The 18,977-nt window shown below is 36.7% G+C and overlaps 1 protein-coding gene across 4 annotated transcripts in view; it reads right to left on the bottom strand.

The window, feature by feature from the left end:
* Window positions 1–15,554, bottom strand: part of LOC136875111 (zinc finger protein 501) — a 106,486-nt gene extending 90,932 nt beyond the window's left edge. For 2 of the 4 annotated variants that reach the window (XM_067148841.2, XM_068227994.1), the window contains exons 1-3: window positions 15,439–15,554; window positions 10,923–11,634; window positions 8,167–8,262 (exon numbers count right to left, since the gene is read on the bottom strand). In XM_067148841.2, the coding sequence (XP_067004942.2) occupies window positions 8,167–8,262; window positions 10,923–10,988 (162 nt within the window). In that variant the 5' untranslated portion in view covers window positions 10,989–11,634; window positions 15,439–15,554. The remainder of the gene's footprint in view (window positions 1–8,166; window positions 8,263–10,922; window positions 11,635–15,438) is intronic. The other 2 variants (XM_067148840.2, XM_068227995.1) reach the window with 2 other exon arrangements.
* Between the last annotated feature and the right edge of the window lie 3,423 nt (window positions 15,555–18,977).

Genomic DNA, 18,977 nt, shown 5'->3' on the forward strand with positions numbered 1-18,977 from the left:
TAAGGACCATTACATAAATAAAACTGAAGAATTTTTTAAGGATAAGATTTATACAATAGTTAGCAAAGATCCTATCGTAAGAATACAACGTAATTTAAAATCTCTAATTAAGAACTCCACATTCCTTCTCAATGAACAGGAACAACAGAGACTGATCAACATGAACCCCAGCATTTCAATAGCCAGAGCCCTACCTAAAATCCATAAAAACAACATTCCCGTACGTCCGATTATTAACTGCCGTAATAGCCCTACCTATAAAGTTTCCAAATATATCCAAGGTTTTCTCAAATAACATTATAAGTTTAATAATAAAATTCCTTTAAAGAATTCAATCAAATTTTGCGATATTTTAAGTAAATTTGACTTACAACCTAACCATATAATGTGTTCCTATGATGCCATAAACATGTACCCAAATATACCTACTAAAGAAACAGTCAAAATTATCTATGACAATATTTCAAAACATAGCAGCCTGAGTAAGCTGGAAATTGATGAATTTATGAAGATCCTGAATTTTGTATTGAATAACAACTTTTTCTCCTTTAATGGTAAGATTTATCAACAGACTGGCTTAGCCATGGGTGACCCTTTGTCCGGCATCTTGGCTGATATTTACATGGACTCAATAGAATACACGAAAATTAAAGAACATATAAAAGGTATATGTTTATGGCTGAGATTTGTTGACGACACTTTTGTAGTTATTGACAAAAATGTTACTAACAGCGACGAAGTTTTAGAGATTTTAAATAAAATTGATCCTAATGTAAAATTCACTAAAGAAGATGAAGTTAAACAGTCCTTAAATTTTTTTAGATATAACGATCACGCGCGCCAATAATACTTTCGATTTTCAAATCTACAGAAAACCCACACAGTCTCCTATAACCATAAATAATTCCTCTTTACATCCTAAATCTCAAAAACAAGCGTCATTCTATAATTTAATACACAGAGCCTTAAAAATCCCACTATCCCCTAACAACTTAAAAATAGAATTAAACTACATAAGGAACTTGGCCAAGCTTAATGGGTTCAAGGTTGAAATGATTAACCAGTTAATCAGTAAAGTTAAATATAAACTATCCACGAATCTCATTCCGGATAAACCTAAAAAAAAAAAAAAAAAAAAAACGAGTTTCGCTACGTTTACATACAATAACCCAGCCATCCACCAGATCGCCAACACACTGAAGAAATACGACACTAATATTGCTTTCAGAACAGTCAATACAAATCAAAGTATATTTTTTAATCATAATAAAGTCAATTATAAAAACAGCCGTTTTTCGAGATCTGGTATTTACAGACTCACTTGTGCTCAGTGTGGATTTAGTTATGTTGGACAGACTGGGCGCAGCTTTCATACGAGATATATGGAGCATTATAATGCCTTAAAGCACAACAAATATTCAGCGATGAGCTCACACATGAGTGAAACAGGACATCAGTTTACATCAATTGATAAAGATCTCACTATTCTAAAATGCATAGGCAAAGGAAAACTTATGAATGAATTAGAAAATCTTTACATCTTTTTAGACCAAGCCTATAACAAAGACCATAATCTTAATGATATCACGGAAACAAAAAATCCTTTATATGAGCTAACTCCAAAGTTATTAGGCATGGTGAATTCAAAACATAATACAATCCTGCCAACTTTTAGAATTTCTTGTTCTAAAGCTTCCACCACCTCGTCAAATGATAGGCCCGCCCATCTTGCTCCTAACAGCCCGCCAATAACAACGCATGCGCGCAAGGATCCACCCACCATTAACCCCCCCTCCATGTCCTTCACTGCCTCAGCCACACCGTTATAATACTAGAAGTCGAAAACCCAGTCAAGCTAGCGTTGCTGTAACAACCTGACGTACTTAATACGCTTCGTACGAGTAAGTACCGCATTAGCCATCTTTGATGTACGGGAAGTCTCTTGTACAGTACGGTATTATTAACCAACTTTCTTCTACATTTTGTTTCAGAAAATCCTGAACATTTCTTCCAACAAATGTTTCAACGGAATTATAATATCAACTTGACTATCTTTTAGATCCATTCGACTACCATAATTTCCAAACTCCGCTAGCTTTGACATAAGTTTTATCACAAGCAACGCCTCTACAGAAGTTCCATTTTCTTCTCGACTTTCAGATATCCCAAACATATACATTTTAAACTTGTTTATTACATTCACACTTCCGTTTTAAATAACTGACAGTGATTTTACCACCTTGGATTCAACTTGGGAATTGAAGAAACATCCCCCTTTGATGATTGTGTTTATACTCAAGGCCATCACAGTCTTAATGATATTATAAAAATATGGATCCATTTTAGTTTTAGACTCTCAAAATTTCATGTTTAATCACGTTTTAATCTTCAAAACTGTTAATTTCACTCTCTTTTAACATACTTTGGTGCATTATCGTTGTTTTAGATGTTATTGTATAATGTTTTACGAAACCATTTTTCAACATTTTAACCTATAATTTATAAGTATATGTATTATTTTTAAGATTGATATAGGCCGATGATGCCCGTAAGGAGGGTGAAACATGTACCTTTGACTTTTATGTATTATGTATTTAAAAAAAAATATTTGACCATATGAAATAGTGGATCATATTGTATTGTATTGTATTGAACAGGTGGACTTATAATATTGTAATAATACTTGAGACATATAACAAGGAGACCTTAATGAACTCTTTTAACATATAACTGACTTGCAAGTTCTTTACTTGTTATAAATGCTTTTAATAATAATTTATTTAACGCGCACAATGTGCAAAGAATTACTATATAAAACATTAATCATCATTGCAAAATTTCACCAGTGATTCTGATCGCTGTTTACAATTTAAAACATGGTACCTAGTACAGTGTGCACCACATCTTAAACATACACAGTTCAAACCTGGTTCATGATAACGCTTTATATTACACAGTTTATAATGGAACCCATGAACGAAGAACCTTGTCAGCAGGTGTCGCAGTTCATATCCACCTTGAACCCACTCGCGATTTAGCATGGAATCGGTAGAGCAGAAATCTTCCCAGATGGCAGCCTTCTTCCATCGTAGGTCTCGAAGCAGATGTATATAGGGTGTTGTTGCTGGAAGTAACAACTGTAACCTTAGCTCTTCCACATAAAATCCCTCTCTGGATAGCTCATACACGAGCTGGGAAGGAGAATATTTGGAGCGGCACAGGGCCTGTTTCAAGTAGATTGCCTTCAACTTCTCGATTTTATCTAACTGTTTCATACTCAAGTGTTCCCAAATGTTTTCCAAGCCATATGTAGCTATAGGGCTGATTTTTAGATGAAAGAGTTTTATGGACGTTTCTAAAGACAAGTTTCTCAGGTGCTTAATGTCAGATATTGCTTTCATAGGTGCATTTAGACGGTCCATGAGATGGAGGGTGAAAACATTACCTTGGGTTTGAAAAATTGCACCCAAGTATTTAAAATGCTTTACGGACTTAAGTTCTTGGTCATCATAATAGAAGATTCCATGAGGCCCCCCTCTTCTAAACGTCATGGAAACTGTTTTTTCTACATTCAGTTTGAGCTCATTTTTCTTTATCCAGCCTACTATTTGGTTGAATGATTCCTGGAGTTCCTTCTCTGACATTGAAGTTAAGACCATATCATCAGCGTACAATAATAGTTTGACGCATTCCTGGTTTACCAAATCTACTATGTCTGCTGTCGCAATGATGAATAATAATAGACTTAATGGGCCTCCCTGTAATACCCTGGTTGTTTGTTCCAAAATAATAGATTTGGTAATGCCATCATCTACTTCTACTAAATTGTTGAGCAGTAAGTTCCTAATCAGCGGTATAATGTGTTAATATCTTCAAAACAGTTTTAAATAGTTTTTCCACAACATTACTTTAAGTCATATTATGAATTGTATGTGTGCCTATTTTTCAATAACAGCTGAGGATGACGCCATTATGTGTCGAAACTAGTCCTGTATAATTCTGTAAATGTTGTAGTTGAATAACAACATTAAATTTTGTATTGAATAGGTGGAAATACCAAAACTTTATTTATTTGTAATTCTTAGTTTAATACGGAATAATGACATTTCTCACGTTAAATGATCCTGAGTTATCAAATGACCTTTCGATATTATAAAACGAAAGTCAAATATTGAACAGTATTTTATTTTAGAAATAAATATGAAGATGGGTGAAAACTCACAACACAAGAAATTAATGAACATTTATGTATGTTAATACAACCTATTATTTAAAGAATACATTGTGAAGACACTATTTTACTGGCAAAAACACATAATCAGAGGGACATTGCACCTTAGTAACAATACAACGATCTCATTAAAATCCTGCCAACACCAAAGTTCTGAGACTTGCCCACACTCACCAACACAGTAATGACTTCAACTTATTGAGTGACATAAAGCTAAGTTTGAGGTGAATTTAAAAATCTCAGATATAAAGTAAACTTACTGATACCTTTGTTTTACAACAAGATGTGTCAAGTGTTTGATTCTGAAAGGGCATTCGATATACAGTGCCATTAACTTACTTCAAGATGTGAATATTTTGTGCCGAAATAATTAACTAGTGTTAAATGCAACATGTCCACTGAAGGTATCTCCAACTTAATTATCTGAAATTTGTTATTAGGGCCAATTAATCCATGAATGGCATGACATGCTGTCATAATAATTGGCTCATGACTGTTCTTATGTGGCAGTATAAAACTTATTTTGAAGAATTGGATACTCTTCATTTAAAGTTATCAGCAGTGTAATATTCAAAGCTCAATATTATTTTTGAAACTGAGTGGTCTATTCATGAGGTTGACCACCTAGGGGTTCCTACTAATTGTCTGCTAATGTAATACTTGAATCACTGTAATTCTGTTCCGAAGTTGATAACGAATTGAGTTTATATTTGTAGATTTATTTGGTAATATGCCTTGCCATTTATATTAAAGTTTATTTTATTTCTCTTGGGCTATTTACGATCCAGTTTCACCTCATTATTTCCTTCGCCTGACACCACTATTTTCATTATTGTGAGATGTTGCCTTATGATTAGATAATGCCTGCCTATGCCTTTACTGGCGAGATGTAGTGTTTACAGTGCACTATGTCTTCTGGTAAGGGCTATATCAAATTTGTTACTTTCATTGACCTGTCTCAGTCTCATCCTTGGCTTTGACGATATGAAAGTGACAGAGGTATGAGTGATGCTAGTAATACCATTCCTTATGCAGCCAGTCCCTGTTATGAATGGTGTGAAAATATCGCTCATAGGGTCGGTTGGTGCATGCATTTCAGTGGGCTTGGCAGACTGATAGTAATAGCAACGCCTGGCTCGGTGAGGAAAGCAACGGGAAACTACCTCACTTCTCATTTCCCTAGTACGCTCTTCAGTGACGCCTAGGCTATTTATGACAGCTGTTTGCTGAGCTGCAGAGGATCAAACCAGCCTTCAGGCTGAATACCCAACATACATACAATGCCTGTCTTACCATTGTATTGTTGTTGGTGGTGGTGATTACTGAATTCTGTGACCTGCTACCTTCGTTATGATCTATGCTTGTGTTGGTGTATTTAAAGTATCAAAACATGGTCATGGTAACGATTTTACTTAATTTTGTTGGATTTTTAAGTATCAAATTTTCTGCTTTCTGGTTGAAGTTAATTTTGTTTCTGTTATTTTAAATTACATTGCATCAATTCCTATTTTCACCTTGTTTATCCTTAATTTATCTATTTGCATTATACTATTTTTTTCTCGGTTCTCCCCTTGTGCATGTTTTATATTTTTATTCGCTTGAAGATAACCTTATGTATTCACTGAAGTTCCTTTCTCGTAAAAACCAAGTATGTGACAAGGTTTGCTCTGAATAAATTCTTCACTAAGGCAATGTAATTTAATTGGGTAAAATATAGGGACACCCCTACCCGGAAATTGTATACATGAGTGGTATCGTATATTCTGCACATGACATGAATATAGCTCCTGTAAATATGAAGACTGCTCATAATTCTACAAATTTCAATACCAAGCTCAGAAGATACTGAAAGTGTAAACATGCATTAATCATCATTTCTGTGGTTTCCAACACATCTGAATTTCTCTTATTGTAACTGATATCTAAATTACGTCTGCGGTATGCCATTTTAAGTCTGATATCTGAGATGATTTCCTCCTAATTTAAAATCTTTCTATATATTACTTATTTTAAATTCTAGATATTTTAATTTTTTTATATCTTTTATTTATCCTCCCACTGTTATTATTACATTCAACTTTGATCTTTAAACTATGGCATATGTTGTTATTTCTGGTAATTGTTCTATTTCTGGTACTGTGTAAGATCCAGTCCTCAGTTGCAGTCATTTCGGATTGGTACCTGCCCAGATATTCCATCGCTTCCAGTCCTATCTTGTGCTTTGTAGCATCCGTCAGAAGATGCTGTGATGTTCGCACTAGGATAACCGTTGAACTTTGTTGTTGTTGTGCTCACAATTGACACTGATGCTTCCTGTGTTGTGCTCTCAAATTGTTTTGCTGTCGTGGTGTTCGATTGATGGTACGCCACAAAATGAGGACAAACCCTCTGACTTAGTGTCCAAACGACTAAAAATGAACATAATCTTCAACAATTCACTTTTTTGGCACGGTCCCAAAATGGTTGAACCAAGATGCCTTGGGCTGGCCAAAATCAAAGTGTGATGTTTACATTTATCTCGCAGATGATGATCTATTCATAACAAAAGTTTCGAGATTAAACAAAGTACAAAATGTAGTTGCTTATTGTTTGCGACTTGCCTCACATTGTTGAAAACAACCCATGGAGTGAAATTAAGTTTCACAGTTCATATTGAATTTGAACTCCGACACAAATTTTGCGTTAATGCTGTGTAGGAAGCTATCAACTTATATTAAGACTATAAACCCAATCACAGATTAAGAAGGCAATCTTTATGTCAGCAGAGGACTGAACAATGCCCAAATTCTAGTGGAGTCAAACCACCGCATCTATCTGCATCCATACCATCACCTAACAAAGGTAATATAAGTTAATATACATGGCAGAATACCTTCGACTACTTCATCCTGACACTCCACCCTTAAACACATCTCTAATTCAAGGAGACATCCCATCAGAAAAACGGACGGTAAAGAAGCCACATCACAAGTGTTGCAAGTGGAATGCTGACACTTCTGTACAATTAATGTGAAATACAACAAGGGTGCACGCAACCCCAACACACCCATTCCTTAACACTGGAATAGACTATTCCGGACCAATGCCCATAAAAAATGTAGTGAGGTCGACCAAGCCCACACTGCCTAGCTACCAAGGCCGTCTGCATAGACACGATACCAGATCTGACCACTATTACATTTCTCCCTGCTCTTCGTCGACTTCATTCTCGTAGAAATCAACCCCTGAACATTTACAAGGATAATGGCAAGAATTTCTTCGGAGCAGCTGAAGAAATCAAGGCATTTCCGCAAGGCAACCCTCATTAAAAACAACACTTCACTGTAACTGCAGGCATGGGACTGACATGGCACTTCATCCCTCCTGCAGCGTTACACTTTGGTGGAATCTGGGAAACAGCTGTCAAGAGTCTGAAATATCACCTCATAACTGTGATGGGTACTTGTTGCTTCACCTACAATGAACTGACCACTCTTGCAACAAATATGTCCTCTCAACATAGTCAAATAATAACCCTTCCGACAATTCTTACCTATCTACCGTACTTTTTAGCATAATTAACGCCCTTGCATAATTTGCGCATCCCAATATTTTTTCTCGACAGTAATAAAAGAATGTATCTTATAGCAAATTTGTATTTGAAGATATTTACGCAGTCAAAAGTATTAGTAGCAATAATGCCAGTTCCAAAATGACATGCATTAGAGGTCTTTGGAGCCATCCCATCTGCTACGTCATACCTAATGCAAGATCTTGGAACAACTTGAGCGAAATATGAAAATTAGGCAAGTAAACAGTCAATCTCATAAAAAATTAAAAAAAATTCATAGTACTATTAATAACATACATCTAAATGAGGGGTAAACCATTGATATTGAGCTACATTCTAACCATTTTCATTACATGACAACGGCTTATCAAATTATGTACATCACCTCAAATGAACAATCCTCTGTTGGCCCTGGCTGTGTTAATTCTGATTTTTCTTCCTTTTTCAGGGTAATAATTTGTGTTCCATGTTCAATATTTTCCTGTGGAAAAGCAGATATATTAGGTAAGCACATAACACACTTTTACAAATACAGTCACCAACAAAAGAGCATGGTAATTCATTACCTGCCAGTTTCACAGTTATTTTCATTTTCTTGCTAACATTTACGGAAGGTTTCTATCAGGAGACAATTCTTAAAACTAAAGGCTGTATTGAGATTGGTGTTACTATCCTTGCTCACACCTAATGTCATGGAATGGACAAGAATATTACCAAATATAAACTGAGAAAAGCTTTCTAGGCATACCAGAAGATATATTTCATCCTACGAGAGATGGAATTTGAGCCATCTTGCACAGAATTTTGGAAGTAAAGAGCAACAGACATAAACACTAAATCATATGAACTGTTTTTATATGTCCAATCATATCAAAATAATATTAGAGGTTGTTTGAACCACTTAAAAGTGTTAAAACTGTTGACATGTAGTGAGAGATATAAATCCTACATACTCAGTATAGAATTTGTTCATGGACAGATTAAAATACCTTGAAATATCTGAAATACATTCTCTACTCTGGTTTTGCCAAGCTAAAAAGTGCTACATAATGCCTTGAGACAGTTCCACCATTTTAATCAACACAATTCAAAGCTTCCAAGTTTAAAAATGAAAAAAAAAAAAAAACACCATGAAAGAAACAGGCTTATCAGTCATATTCCAGGGAATGATGTGATGTGGGCCACACTCAAAGCAACTACAAATTAAATGTTTTACAAACACAAGGATGTAACGTAGTGTTCTGTGAAGAACTGTGGAGATGAGAACATCATCAGTGCTCAGCCAGCAATGTTACCAAGTGCATCTGCTGTTTCAGGGCCTCCTTCATGACCTACTAGGATGTGATGAAAGGAAGAGGCAATGAACATTCGGAGAGTTTTCATTTCTTATTATATGAGAGTCTTTAAAAGGTATAGGTCTTTTCACATTCAATGTATCATTTGGAATAACACTGCACATTCATGAAGAAAAAAGTTGTTTCCGATACTGGCACACATTTCTCTAACATAATTTTGATATCTTTATAGGAGGTGGCAGAATGATGTGCAGGAAGTCAGTATAACTAAAGACATGTGCTGTGATAATTCAGCTTCTTCAAATAACTCTAGACTGAACCCAAGTCACACTTGCCAACATGAAATTAGCATGTCATCACTTTATGCACTGAGCTGTCAGATGAAGGGGCACTGAACTGAAAGTCACACACTCAGAAGATCACAATGGACTGTGTTTAGAGTAGCAACAGACAGAGCAAGAAAAGATGATGAAAATATCTCACTTCTTCTCCAAAATCTTTGACGGCATCTCCGCCTTCAATGTAATGTTTGCTTTAGACATGCTACACTGTGACAATATTTTTCTATGTGCTCACCCAACATTAGTAACATTGTATAAAAGTTTAAATGATGAAAATTTTACCTGGAATGTCTTCTGGAGGAAAAATATGTTCACTATGACAACCAGGAACCTATCAGCCATAACCTAATTAAGTCTAGCATCCACCATTGTCCATCAGCTTAGCAGCTAGTAGCATTGCAATTGGCTGACATGATAGGTAATTATGTCAATCCCACAAAGATACCATTAGCAAACCATGCAGAATAAAGACCACCACACAACCTTCTGAAAGCCACATCAATAATGAACAACAGTAATGAAAAAATAATAGACAGTCAATCAGTGTGTACTTAGCACATGAAAGGCACCAATGCCTTGATTTTGAGACACTTTCTCACTAGCTGGACATAAAAAGGACTCCTTCACTATCAAACACAAAACATTCATTCAGTTTTTTACCACTATCAAACATAAAATGCAGTGCTGTGAAAATGAAAACCTCCAACCTGTTTTCCAGTCAGTGACCAGCTCAGGCATGGAATGAAAGAAGCCCCAATCTTGTGGCAAGGATAGGAATTATGCCCGCTTTCGCAGCTTGTCGCACTCTTCTGGGGCAATGATTAATGACTGAGAGATGAAATGATATTGGAAAGACTTGCAGGAATGAGAGATGACAGGAAAAACTGGAGTACCCGGAGACCTTTTTTAGAGTGGTATATACATTATGTTTATATGCTTATAGTCAACAGGGTATATTATATTCGATGGATATATGTTCTAACATTTCTAATCTTGCATTATGTTGTATACCCTTTTTAGTCCCACCTCCGCTTTGTCCAGCACAAATCTCACATGGAGTGACCGGAATTTGAACCACGGAGCTCGGCAGTCAGAGGCCGACACTCTACCGTTTGAGCCACAGAGGCATAGAATGCACTGCTGTCTCCCTAGTAAATGCTAGAGGCCAACTGGCCATTCTGTGGCCTTAATCTGGGGACTTATGCCACCAGAACCCTTTTACTCACCTGTGAAGAATGATTTTGTCACTAGGCAGACCCAAATATGTCAATCAATAGTGTTGTTTGTAGTTCCCAGGTGTTGGCAGCCTTGTGTAGTGCGCTGTCATGTATTTCCAGATAAAGGAACAGAACAGAGACAAACCACGCCCAAATGCTCATGCTGCAAGTGGTGACTGCTAGTGTTAGTATTGAGTAAGCACATAGTAAATTTTGCCCCTGCCAAACTTATTAAGCTACTAAGGGTTAAATTCTGATCTCTATTAAGTTATCTGAAATGAGACTTACAAGTGAAGCATTTCCTGTTCCTTCGAGCCATGCTGGTTCCACTTTGATCTTTGTTTCCAGGTCCATTTCACACTGCAAGTGAAGTACAGTTGTCTGCCAAATTATTACACTCACAAGGATAATGATGTATTTTATGTTTTTGGAGTATATAGTATATACGGAATGGTTAAAAATTACGCTTCCTTTATTGGATGCACATTTTTCGTGGTTTATAAAAATTTTCCTAGAAAAAACAATTCGATAATCATCAATTTTCTTCACACCGACGTCAGCCACAGTTGCAGTATCTTGAAATACATTTTCTTGTCAGTTTCTTGGATTTTCCAGTCCTCATTTGCTCTTTATATGAGCATATTCTAAGTTGCTAATAACTCCTTCTTTCTTAATTTCTTTCTCCTGTGCCATCTACATGTTTTCTATTGGGTTCAAGTCAAGAGAACTTGTTGGCCAGTCTTAAGTATTAATTTTCAGATTCTATGCGATAGCTGCATCAGATTTACCTAGTGCCATGGTGCAGCATCAAGTATGATAATATATTTGTTTGAGATAGAAGTTAGTTACTTAAAACTAACTCGTGTTGATCTCTCTCCACTTTCCTTGAACAATATACAGACGTCGTTAAAAATGGAATACCTACCTGAGAGTATATTAATTTGGCAGACCACTGTAGTTAGAAGGAACTGGGATTGTTGATTACTTCCAACGACTTTATCTGAAAAACAGGCCAGGAAAATATATTATCATTTTGTTGTCATTATTGTCTAGGTTATTTGTTGACAGACTTAGCAACAAGCATCTGATATTACATGATTATCAATATCGTGATCACAGCTAAAAACTCAACAATATGAAACAACTGGCATTGTGTCTCATACCGTATGTGTGTGATTTCAACCAGGGCATAAGTTTCCAGAGTTCCGCATACAAGAACGTGTAACAGTCTAGACCAGAACTATGCCTTTGTACATTTTGTTTCAATATGTGTGCATTTCATCCAGGTTTTTCGGATAGAAACAGGGCTGTCAAATCCAAGAACAGTCTTAGAGAGCCAGGATCATATCATTATAAGTGTTTGTGTTATGTTTGTATATATTTTCAACCTATGCATGTGTTTCCAGTGTTCCGTGTTCCATGAACACAAGACAGTTTAAGCCAAAACGAAGAACTTTTAAAGTCCCAAATGCTGCTTGCCATGTGTAGCCTACATTACATTTCAAGGTAATGTCTTGCAACCCATTGATGTGCTTCCATGCAATCACCTTTAGGTACACAATTTTTTATTATGATGATTGTTATCAAAGTCCACTTGTTTTGATTTTCAACAAGAATGATGATTACTCCAAGGGAGTCAAAACTGGTCATCTTATAATTTAAGATATTTTACAATGTGTTGAATGCTGGAACATCCCTCAAACCCTATCTTATTAGTTAAACGTCAACACTGAAATGAACCTACGATGTCAATACAGTGATCACTTCCATAGAATATCTAATTTAATGTGACTGATGATATCGCAATCATATAGTTTTGCATAGAAATGAAACCACAGCAAGATGAGTTTTCAATTTAATAATTCAAGGTAACTAACTGAAACTCACTGAACACTTCCCCGTGCCTTGAGATTTGTTCTATCAATCTTTTCCTTCTTAGAATCAAATTCTCACAAACCATTCTCCTCTCATCAAGCTGATTAACTATCTCTTTATTTGAGACATGTTCTATTCATGTGATCTTTAACACGTTCTGATAACACCACATTCCAAAGGCTTCAACACTGTTTTCCTCAGCACCAGCTGGTATCCATGTTTCACTCCCATACGTTGTCATACTCCACACTAAATGTTTTTCCATCTGCTGAATCTTAGGAACACAACCGAGAAATGATTGGAGTTCAGGCAGGATTTAGTGATGATATTTACAGATATTGAGAAGGCATATGGCAGTGTACCACACCAACTGGTCTTGGATGCATCGATAAAAACTGAAGGCACGCAGAGCAGAACAATTATCAAAGCCATATAAGGAAAATGAGCAAGTAGTATGAAAACTATTATAGGATAAAGAAATTGGTTCAATGTAGAAACAGAACTTCAGCAAGGACGTGTATTATTGTGACTACTCTACATTACAGTCATTGATGAAATCCACAAGAGTATACAACAAAAAAGGGGAAGCAAAAAGACAAAGACCTTACCTCATGCAGATGACAATGTAATATGGGGAGAAGATGAAATGGAAGTACAAGAACAAATTACTGTATTGAATCAGGAGGTAGAGGAATATGGAATAAAATAAGTGCAGAGAAGTGTACGATAGCAGTGGTGATGAGAGTTAAAAGAGAAGTAAGGGAGAATATTGAAGTAAATGGAAGACCATTAGAAGTTGTAAAAAGATTCAAGTATTTGCGGAGTTTACTTGCAGAAGATGAGAAAATAATATATATAGTAATAGCTATTTGTTTTACATCCCACTAACTACTATTTTTACATATTTTGGAGACACCAGGTTGCCAGAATTTAGTCCCACAGGAATTCTTATGTCCCAGTAAATATACCTCATGAGTTTGATATATATTTGCACCTAGAAATACCTACATACTAAGCCACGTTCAAATTTGCCAAGTTGGGGCTAGAAGGCGAAAGCCTCGACCGTCTGAATCACTAAGCCCGGTGATGATGGGAAAATAAACAGAGAAATTGGAAAGAGAACTGAACAAGTTTTACCAATGTGTTACACTCCAATTTTGATACATGCGACAGCAACAAAACATGATAAAAGCACAATCCAAGCAGCCAAGGTGAAATTCCTTACGGGATGAATTGGGAAGACATGAAGGGATAAAAACAAAAACATAGAAATCAGGGAGAGAATTGGAATTCCTAAACTGCAGGACAGGTAGAGACCAGTGACCTGAAATGGTATTGACACATGATGAGAATGGAAGAGGATAGTGTTCCAAAGAGAGAATTTTGAGAGAAAATAATAGGAGAAAGACAACAGGGAATTCCCAGAAAGAGGGGAATGGTCACCGTGAAGGAGAGTACAGAGAAGAGAGGAGTACAAGAAAGAAGATATATTGGAGGAAGGAAGAGAGTGGTGGAGAGGTAGAAAACACAAAAGGTCCTTGATTCACAACTCAAACCACAAGACTGGAAACGGGAAATGAAGAAGAATCTGTTCAACGGAAGACAAAAATGTATGCAACACTATCAGCTCATTTCATTGAACAATGCTACCAACCTTTCTTCTTTGTCTTTGTCTAATGACAGAAACGAGGGGTGCTTAACAAAACGCCCCTTGAAGGGGGGCAGTTTTTATTGTTCCGCAGGTGGTACGGAACTTGTCTGTGTTCAGTACCTCAAGTGGTGCCTCACCTAAATAATTTCGTTCAATGGCAGTGTTTGTTAGTCAATGATATTTTACTGTAGAATTATACAAACTGCACTGACAATGAACACATGTAATATGGGCTTTATTGCGTTGATTGCCAGGGAACAGATTTCTGTATAAACATATCTTTTCAGGAAACTATGATCAAATGTATTTTGTATATGTCAACGTAGGGGACACTTCCCAAGTGTGCCACGTTTACTCATTCTGGCCTTCAATGGCTATTCCATTAATATATCATTGGTTTTACTTGTGCCATCATTTGCTTAATGAGAAAATGGTAAACCACGAAAAACAATTTTCACGGATGCCGGTGGTGGCATTTGAACCATGCGAACTCACCGCAATTCGCCCCTAACCACGCAGCCAACTCGCACGGTCCTGAAGAAGTTCCTTAACACGCCGATAAATATCAGGATATATCTCACGAACGAGAGGCAGGCTACTGTTAAGATAAAACATGAGGAATAAATACTGGATATAGCTGTTGTGGGGTAATGATATGATACACTGACATGCCAAGAATTGTACACATTCCGATAATCTTACAGATATCCTAAACGGAACAACTTGCAAGATTCCGAGCCCTACTACCATCTTTTGCAGCCTACATGTAAAAAAAAAAAAAAAAAAATCGTCTATACACTAAATCTTATAAGTTCTTTCTAAAATCACCATCCTTAATTTTTCATGTGCGTAGCACTTCTGAAAAATTATCCATACCATTAAATTCAGATATCTCTGAGATACATATTATGCACTGATACAACACGAGAGGAAAAGACTTACAGGCAATTGTAACGCTGAGGCTAGGATTTTTGAAAAAGAAAGCTAGTTATATAGGTCATCTTCATCACCATCACCATCATCATCATCATCATCATCATCATCACTGTACAGTTCCAGTTTCCCGGCTACTGTTAATGAGCCTCTTCCTGTCCATATACAACTATAGGTATAAATTATTAATGCTTAAGTAAAAATATAATTTAAAAAAAGGAAAAATAGAGGTAGCTCGAAACATGTAGAAACCTGAAAGTGAGAAAGATTAGTATTTACTTCTTACAGTTCTCAATTGAGATCTATAAGTTTGGCAAAAGTAAATGCCTGAGACTTGAACATTACCGACAATATGTTAGAGCTTGTGGACACAGCGTAAAATGATAAAAATCGCAATACCTCAGTGAAGAATATTTTACAGAAGTAACAAATAACGGAATATGCTGTACGGTACTACCGGCTAATACGCATCTTATAAAACAACATACCCGTCACTTCGAAACCAAACCAAATAGTGCGATAATAATTTCGTGTGGCTATTTCTAGCCGAGTGCAGCCCTTGTAAGGCAGACCCTCCGATGAGGGTGAGCGGCATCTGCCATGTGTAGGTAACTGCGTGCTATTGTGGTGGAGGATAGTGTTGTGTGTGGTGTGTGAGTTGCAGGGATGTTGGGGACAGCACTGACACCCAGCCCCCCGGGCCACTGCAATTAACCAATGAAGGTTGAAATCCCCGACCCGGCCGGGAATCGAACCCGGAACCCTCTGAACCGAAGGCCAGTACGCTGACCATTCAGTCAACGAGTCGGACGATAGTGCTATTAAAGGCAAAGATCATGTAAGACCCCTAAGCATGAGTGCAGAATTCAATACAGCTGTACTCATGTATAAAATAAAACATAAATTTATACAACACAACACTACATATACTCTGAATTCTGACAACCATCCATACAGTACTAGGCATGCGAATGACTTTGCCTTATACAATGTTTGTTCTTATAAATATGGTATAAACAGCTTGAAGTTCTCTGCGATCCAGTTATTTAATAACATCCCTGTGGAGATAAAAACAGCACCAACTTTGGCAAAATTCAAACAAAGAGTCAAGCATTATTTTTGGGAAAGGTACAGTGCTGTTTAAATCAAAATATCAGATGTCATTTAAGGCATTCTCCCAAACAATCTTGCAAACTGTCCGGAACTATTCTTGTACCTCTACAGCTTTTATGTTATGTAAATGTAAATACTCTGTAATCTGTTCTTGTACCTCTGCAACTCTGTGTTATGTATATATACTGTAAATACTCTGTAATCAATTCCTGTACGTCTGCAACTTTTGTGTTATGTAATTGTAAATAATCTGAAATCTATTCTTGTACTTCAGCAACTCTTATGTAAATGAAAATACTCCATAATCCATTCTTGTACCTTTGCAACTTTCATGTTACGTAAATGTAAATACAGTCAGAAATAATTCTCTGTAATCCTCATATTGACGATGCACATATTTTATACATTGTATGTGTTTATATGTTCAACCATTTACTAATTATCTTATATACACAAACTATATTTTGATGTGTAAGTGCCCGCCAGTATGTAATGTCCTGTACAATTCCTATGTATGAGCCTGCAGGCTCGTTGGAATTAATTGAAATAAATGAATGAAATGAAATGAAAATGAAAGGTGTACGAATTGTATATAAGGCTTGCCCAACATCACCTTTAGAGAAGACCTAGCAAAACAACTGTAAACAGCTGGCAGCGTGTTTTGAATGTTATTTTGTTGGATGTGTGAACAAGTGTAGTTTTTGACTAGTGTTGTGAATTTATGTTATTTACTTGGTGGTAGTAAAAGGCATAATGCCTCATAAGCGCAGTGTGCCAAATTGTAAAGGCATCTATTTAAACGGACCAAAAGTGAGTGTGTTCTCTTTCCCTGCTAATGAAGAATTGAGGTTAAAATGGATAAGAGCTATTCATCGGGAGGAAACACTCTAGGGTACGGTATGTATAGTTTTTGTTTACTAAATCCTTTTGACAGGGAAATCACATTAAGAAATTACGAACAGCATAGTTTACGAATACGTGCATTCACGTTTCAATGTCACTGTATTGTAGGTATGCGAACTTCATTTCAAAGATGATGAGATTGAAAGATCCACGAGCATGTTCGATGAAAAGAACGGGAGGTTACTGACAAACCCCAGATTGGTGAAAGGTTAGTTCATCATTCCTAGATACACAATGATGTTTTAGGCATATTCTTTGTTTCTTAATAGAATGCCAGTTTCAGTACAACTGTGTAACAACTAATTTGAAATATTTTAGATGCAGTTCCATCACAGTTTCTAAACTGCCCTCAATATCTCTCTGGAACCACTTCCGCCTCCCGTGAAGATCCAGAAAACAGGCGGCGCAGAGTGGAAAACCCAGTGTTTAGAAAATGCTATTACTGACAGTTTACGTACATATAGTGAACATGCTGAGGCAATAACATTTAAAGACTTTGAGAAATTAAAGCTGAAAGTGAATGACATTACATTTAATACTGAATGGGACTTGCTCAAGAAGGAATCAGGTTTATATTTCATTTTAATGAAAGAGGAACCCAACCCTCATATTTCTTGTTGTGTTAAAACAACACAAGATTTACATGCTTCATTATTTGTCAATAATGTAGAAGTTAAACGCTGTAAAGGGGTGTCATTGCCCAAGCATGTTAAGAATCTTACTGAAATTGAAACATTAATATAGAAGGCACATTCTCTGTATGTTTTTTTTTGTTTTTTTAGTCCTCAGCCCGAAGGCTGGTTGGATCCTCAACAGTTCCGCCAACAGCTGTCATAGATGGCCTAGGCATCACTGAAGAGGCATACTAGGGAAATGAGGAGTGAGGTAGTTTCCCGTTGCTTTCCTCACCGAGTCAGAAGTTGCTATTACATATCAGTCTGCCAAGCCCACTGAAATGCATGCACCAACTGACCCTATGAGCATCATTTTCACACCATTCATAACAGGGACTGGCTGCATAAGCAATGGCATTACTAGAATCACTCATACCTCAGTCACTTTCATTTTGTCAAAGCCAAGGATAAAGCTGAGACAGATCAATGAAAGTAACAATATTGCTCTAGCCCATACCAGAAGACATAGTGCACTGTAAACACTAGGTCCTGCCAGCAAAGGCATTCTCTGTATGTATCTTCTATTATGTCTAGCAGCCAGGATATAGAGGAAACTTTGACTGTTCTTGACGGTTTATTGCAACGCTTAGAAAATAAGTTTCCTGAGAAGAAAAATATGTTGAATTTCTTAAAAGAACAGCTATTCTTGTTACCTAAGAGGAGGATGAAGAATTATTCCTGGGAGTTAATGGTATGTTCTTCATTAGCTCATTCAATTTCTCCCCATTGTTACAAATTTATTCGAGGATCTGGTAACTTAACACTTCGTGCTCCACGTACGTTGCAAATAATATGCTCAAAGCTTGTAACAAACCCTCTCGAGGAAAAGAATGACAATTATCTGCTCTATATGAAGAGTAACTGCCGGCTGTCATTTCTTGAATGGATACAGTACTTTTGCATCCATCTCTTGGCACAGGCCAGAGCAAAGTGTAGCTTCCACTGAAGTCCCAGTCTCATCTATGGCTGTGACAATATGGAAGCTGCTGGGGTATGGATGGTGCTGATTAATGACATTCAGAGCACAACCATTATGTCTGAGTGTCATGAAAGGTATTGCTCATAGGGTTAGTTGTGCTACAATAGCACTGTCTGGCCCCGTGAGGAAAGCGATGGCGAACTACCTCACTCCTCATTTTGCCTAGTGTGCCTCATTTTGGTACTGTCATTGGTTTTTGTGGTTTCACTATAGCT

This window comes from Anabrus simplex, chromosome 5 (assembly GCF_040414725.1).
Source record: "Anabrus simplex isolate iqAnaSimp1 chromosome 5, ASM4041472v1, whole genome shotgun sequence".
Lineage (NCBI taxonomy): Eukaryota > Metazoa > Arthropoda > Insecta > Orthoptera > Tettigoniidae > Anabrus > Anabrus simplex.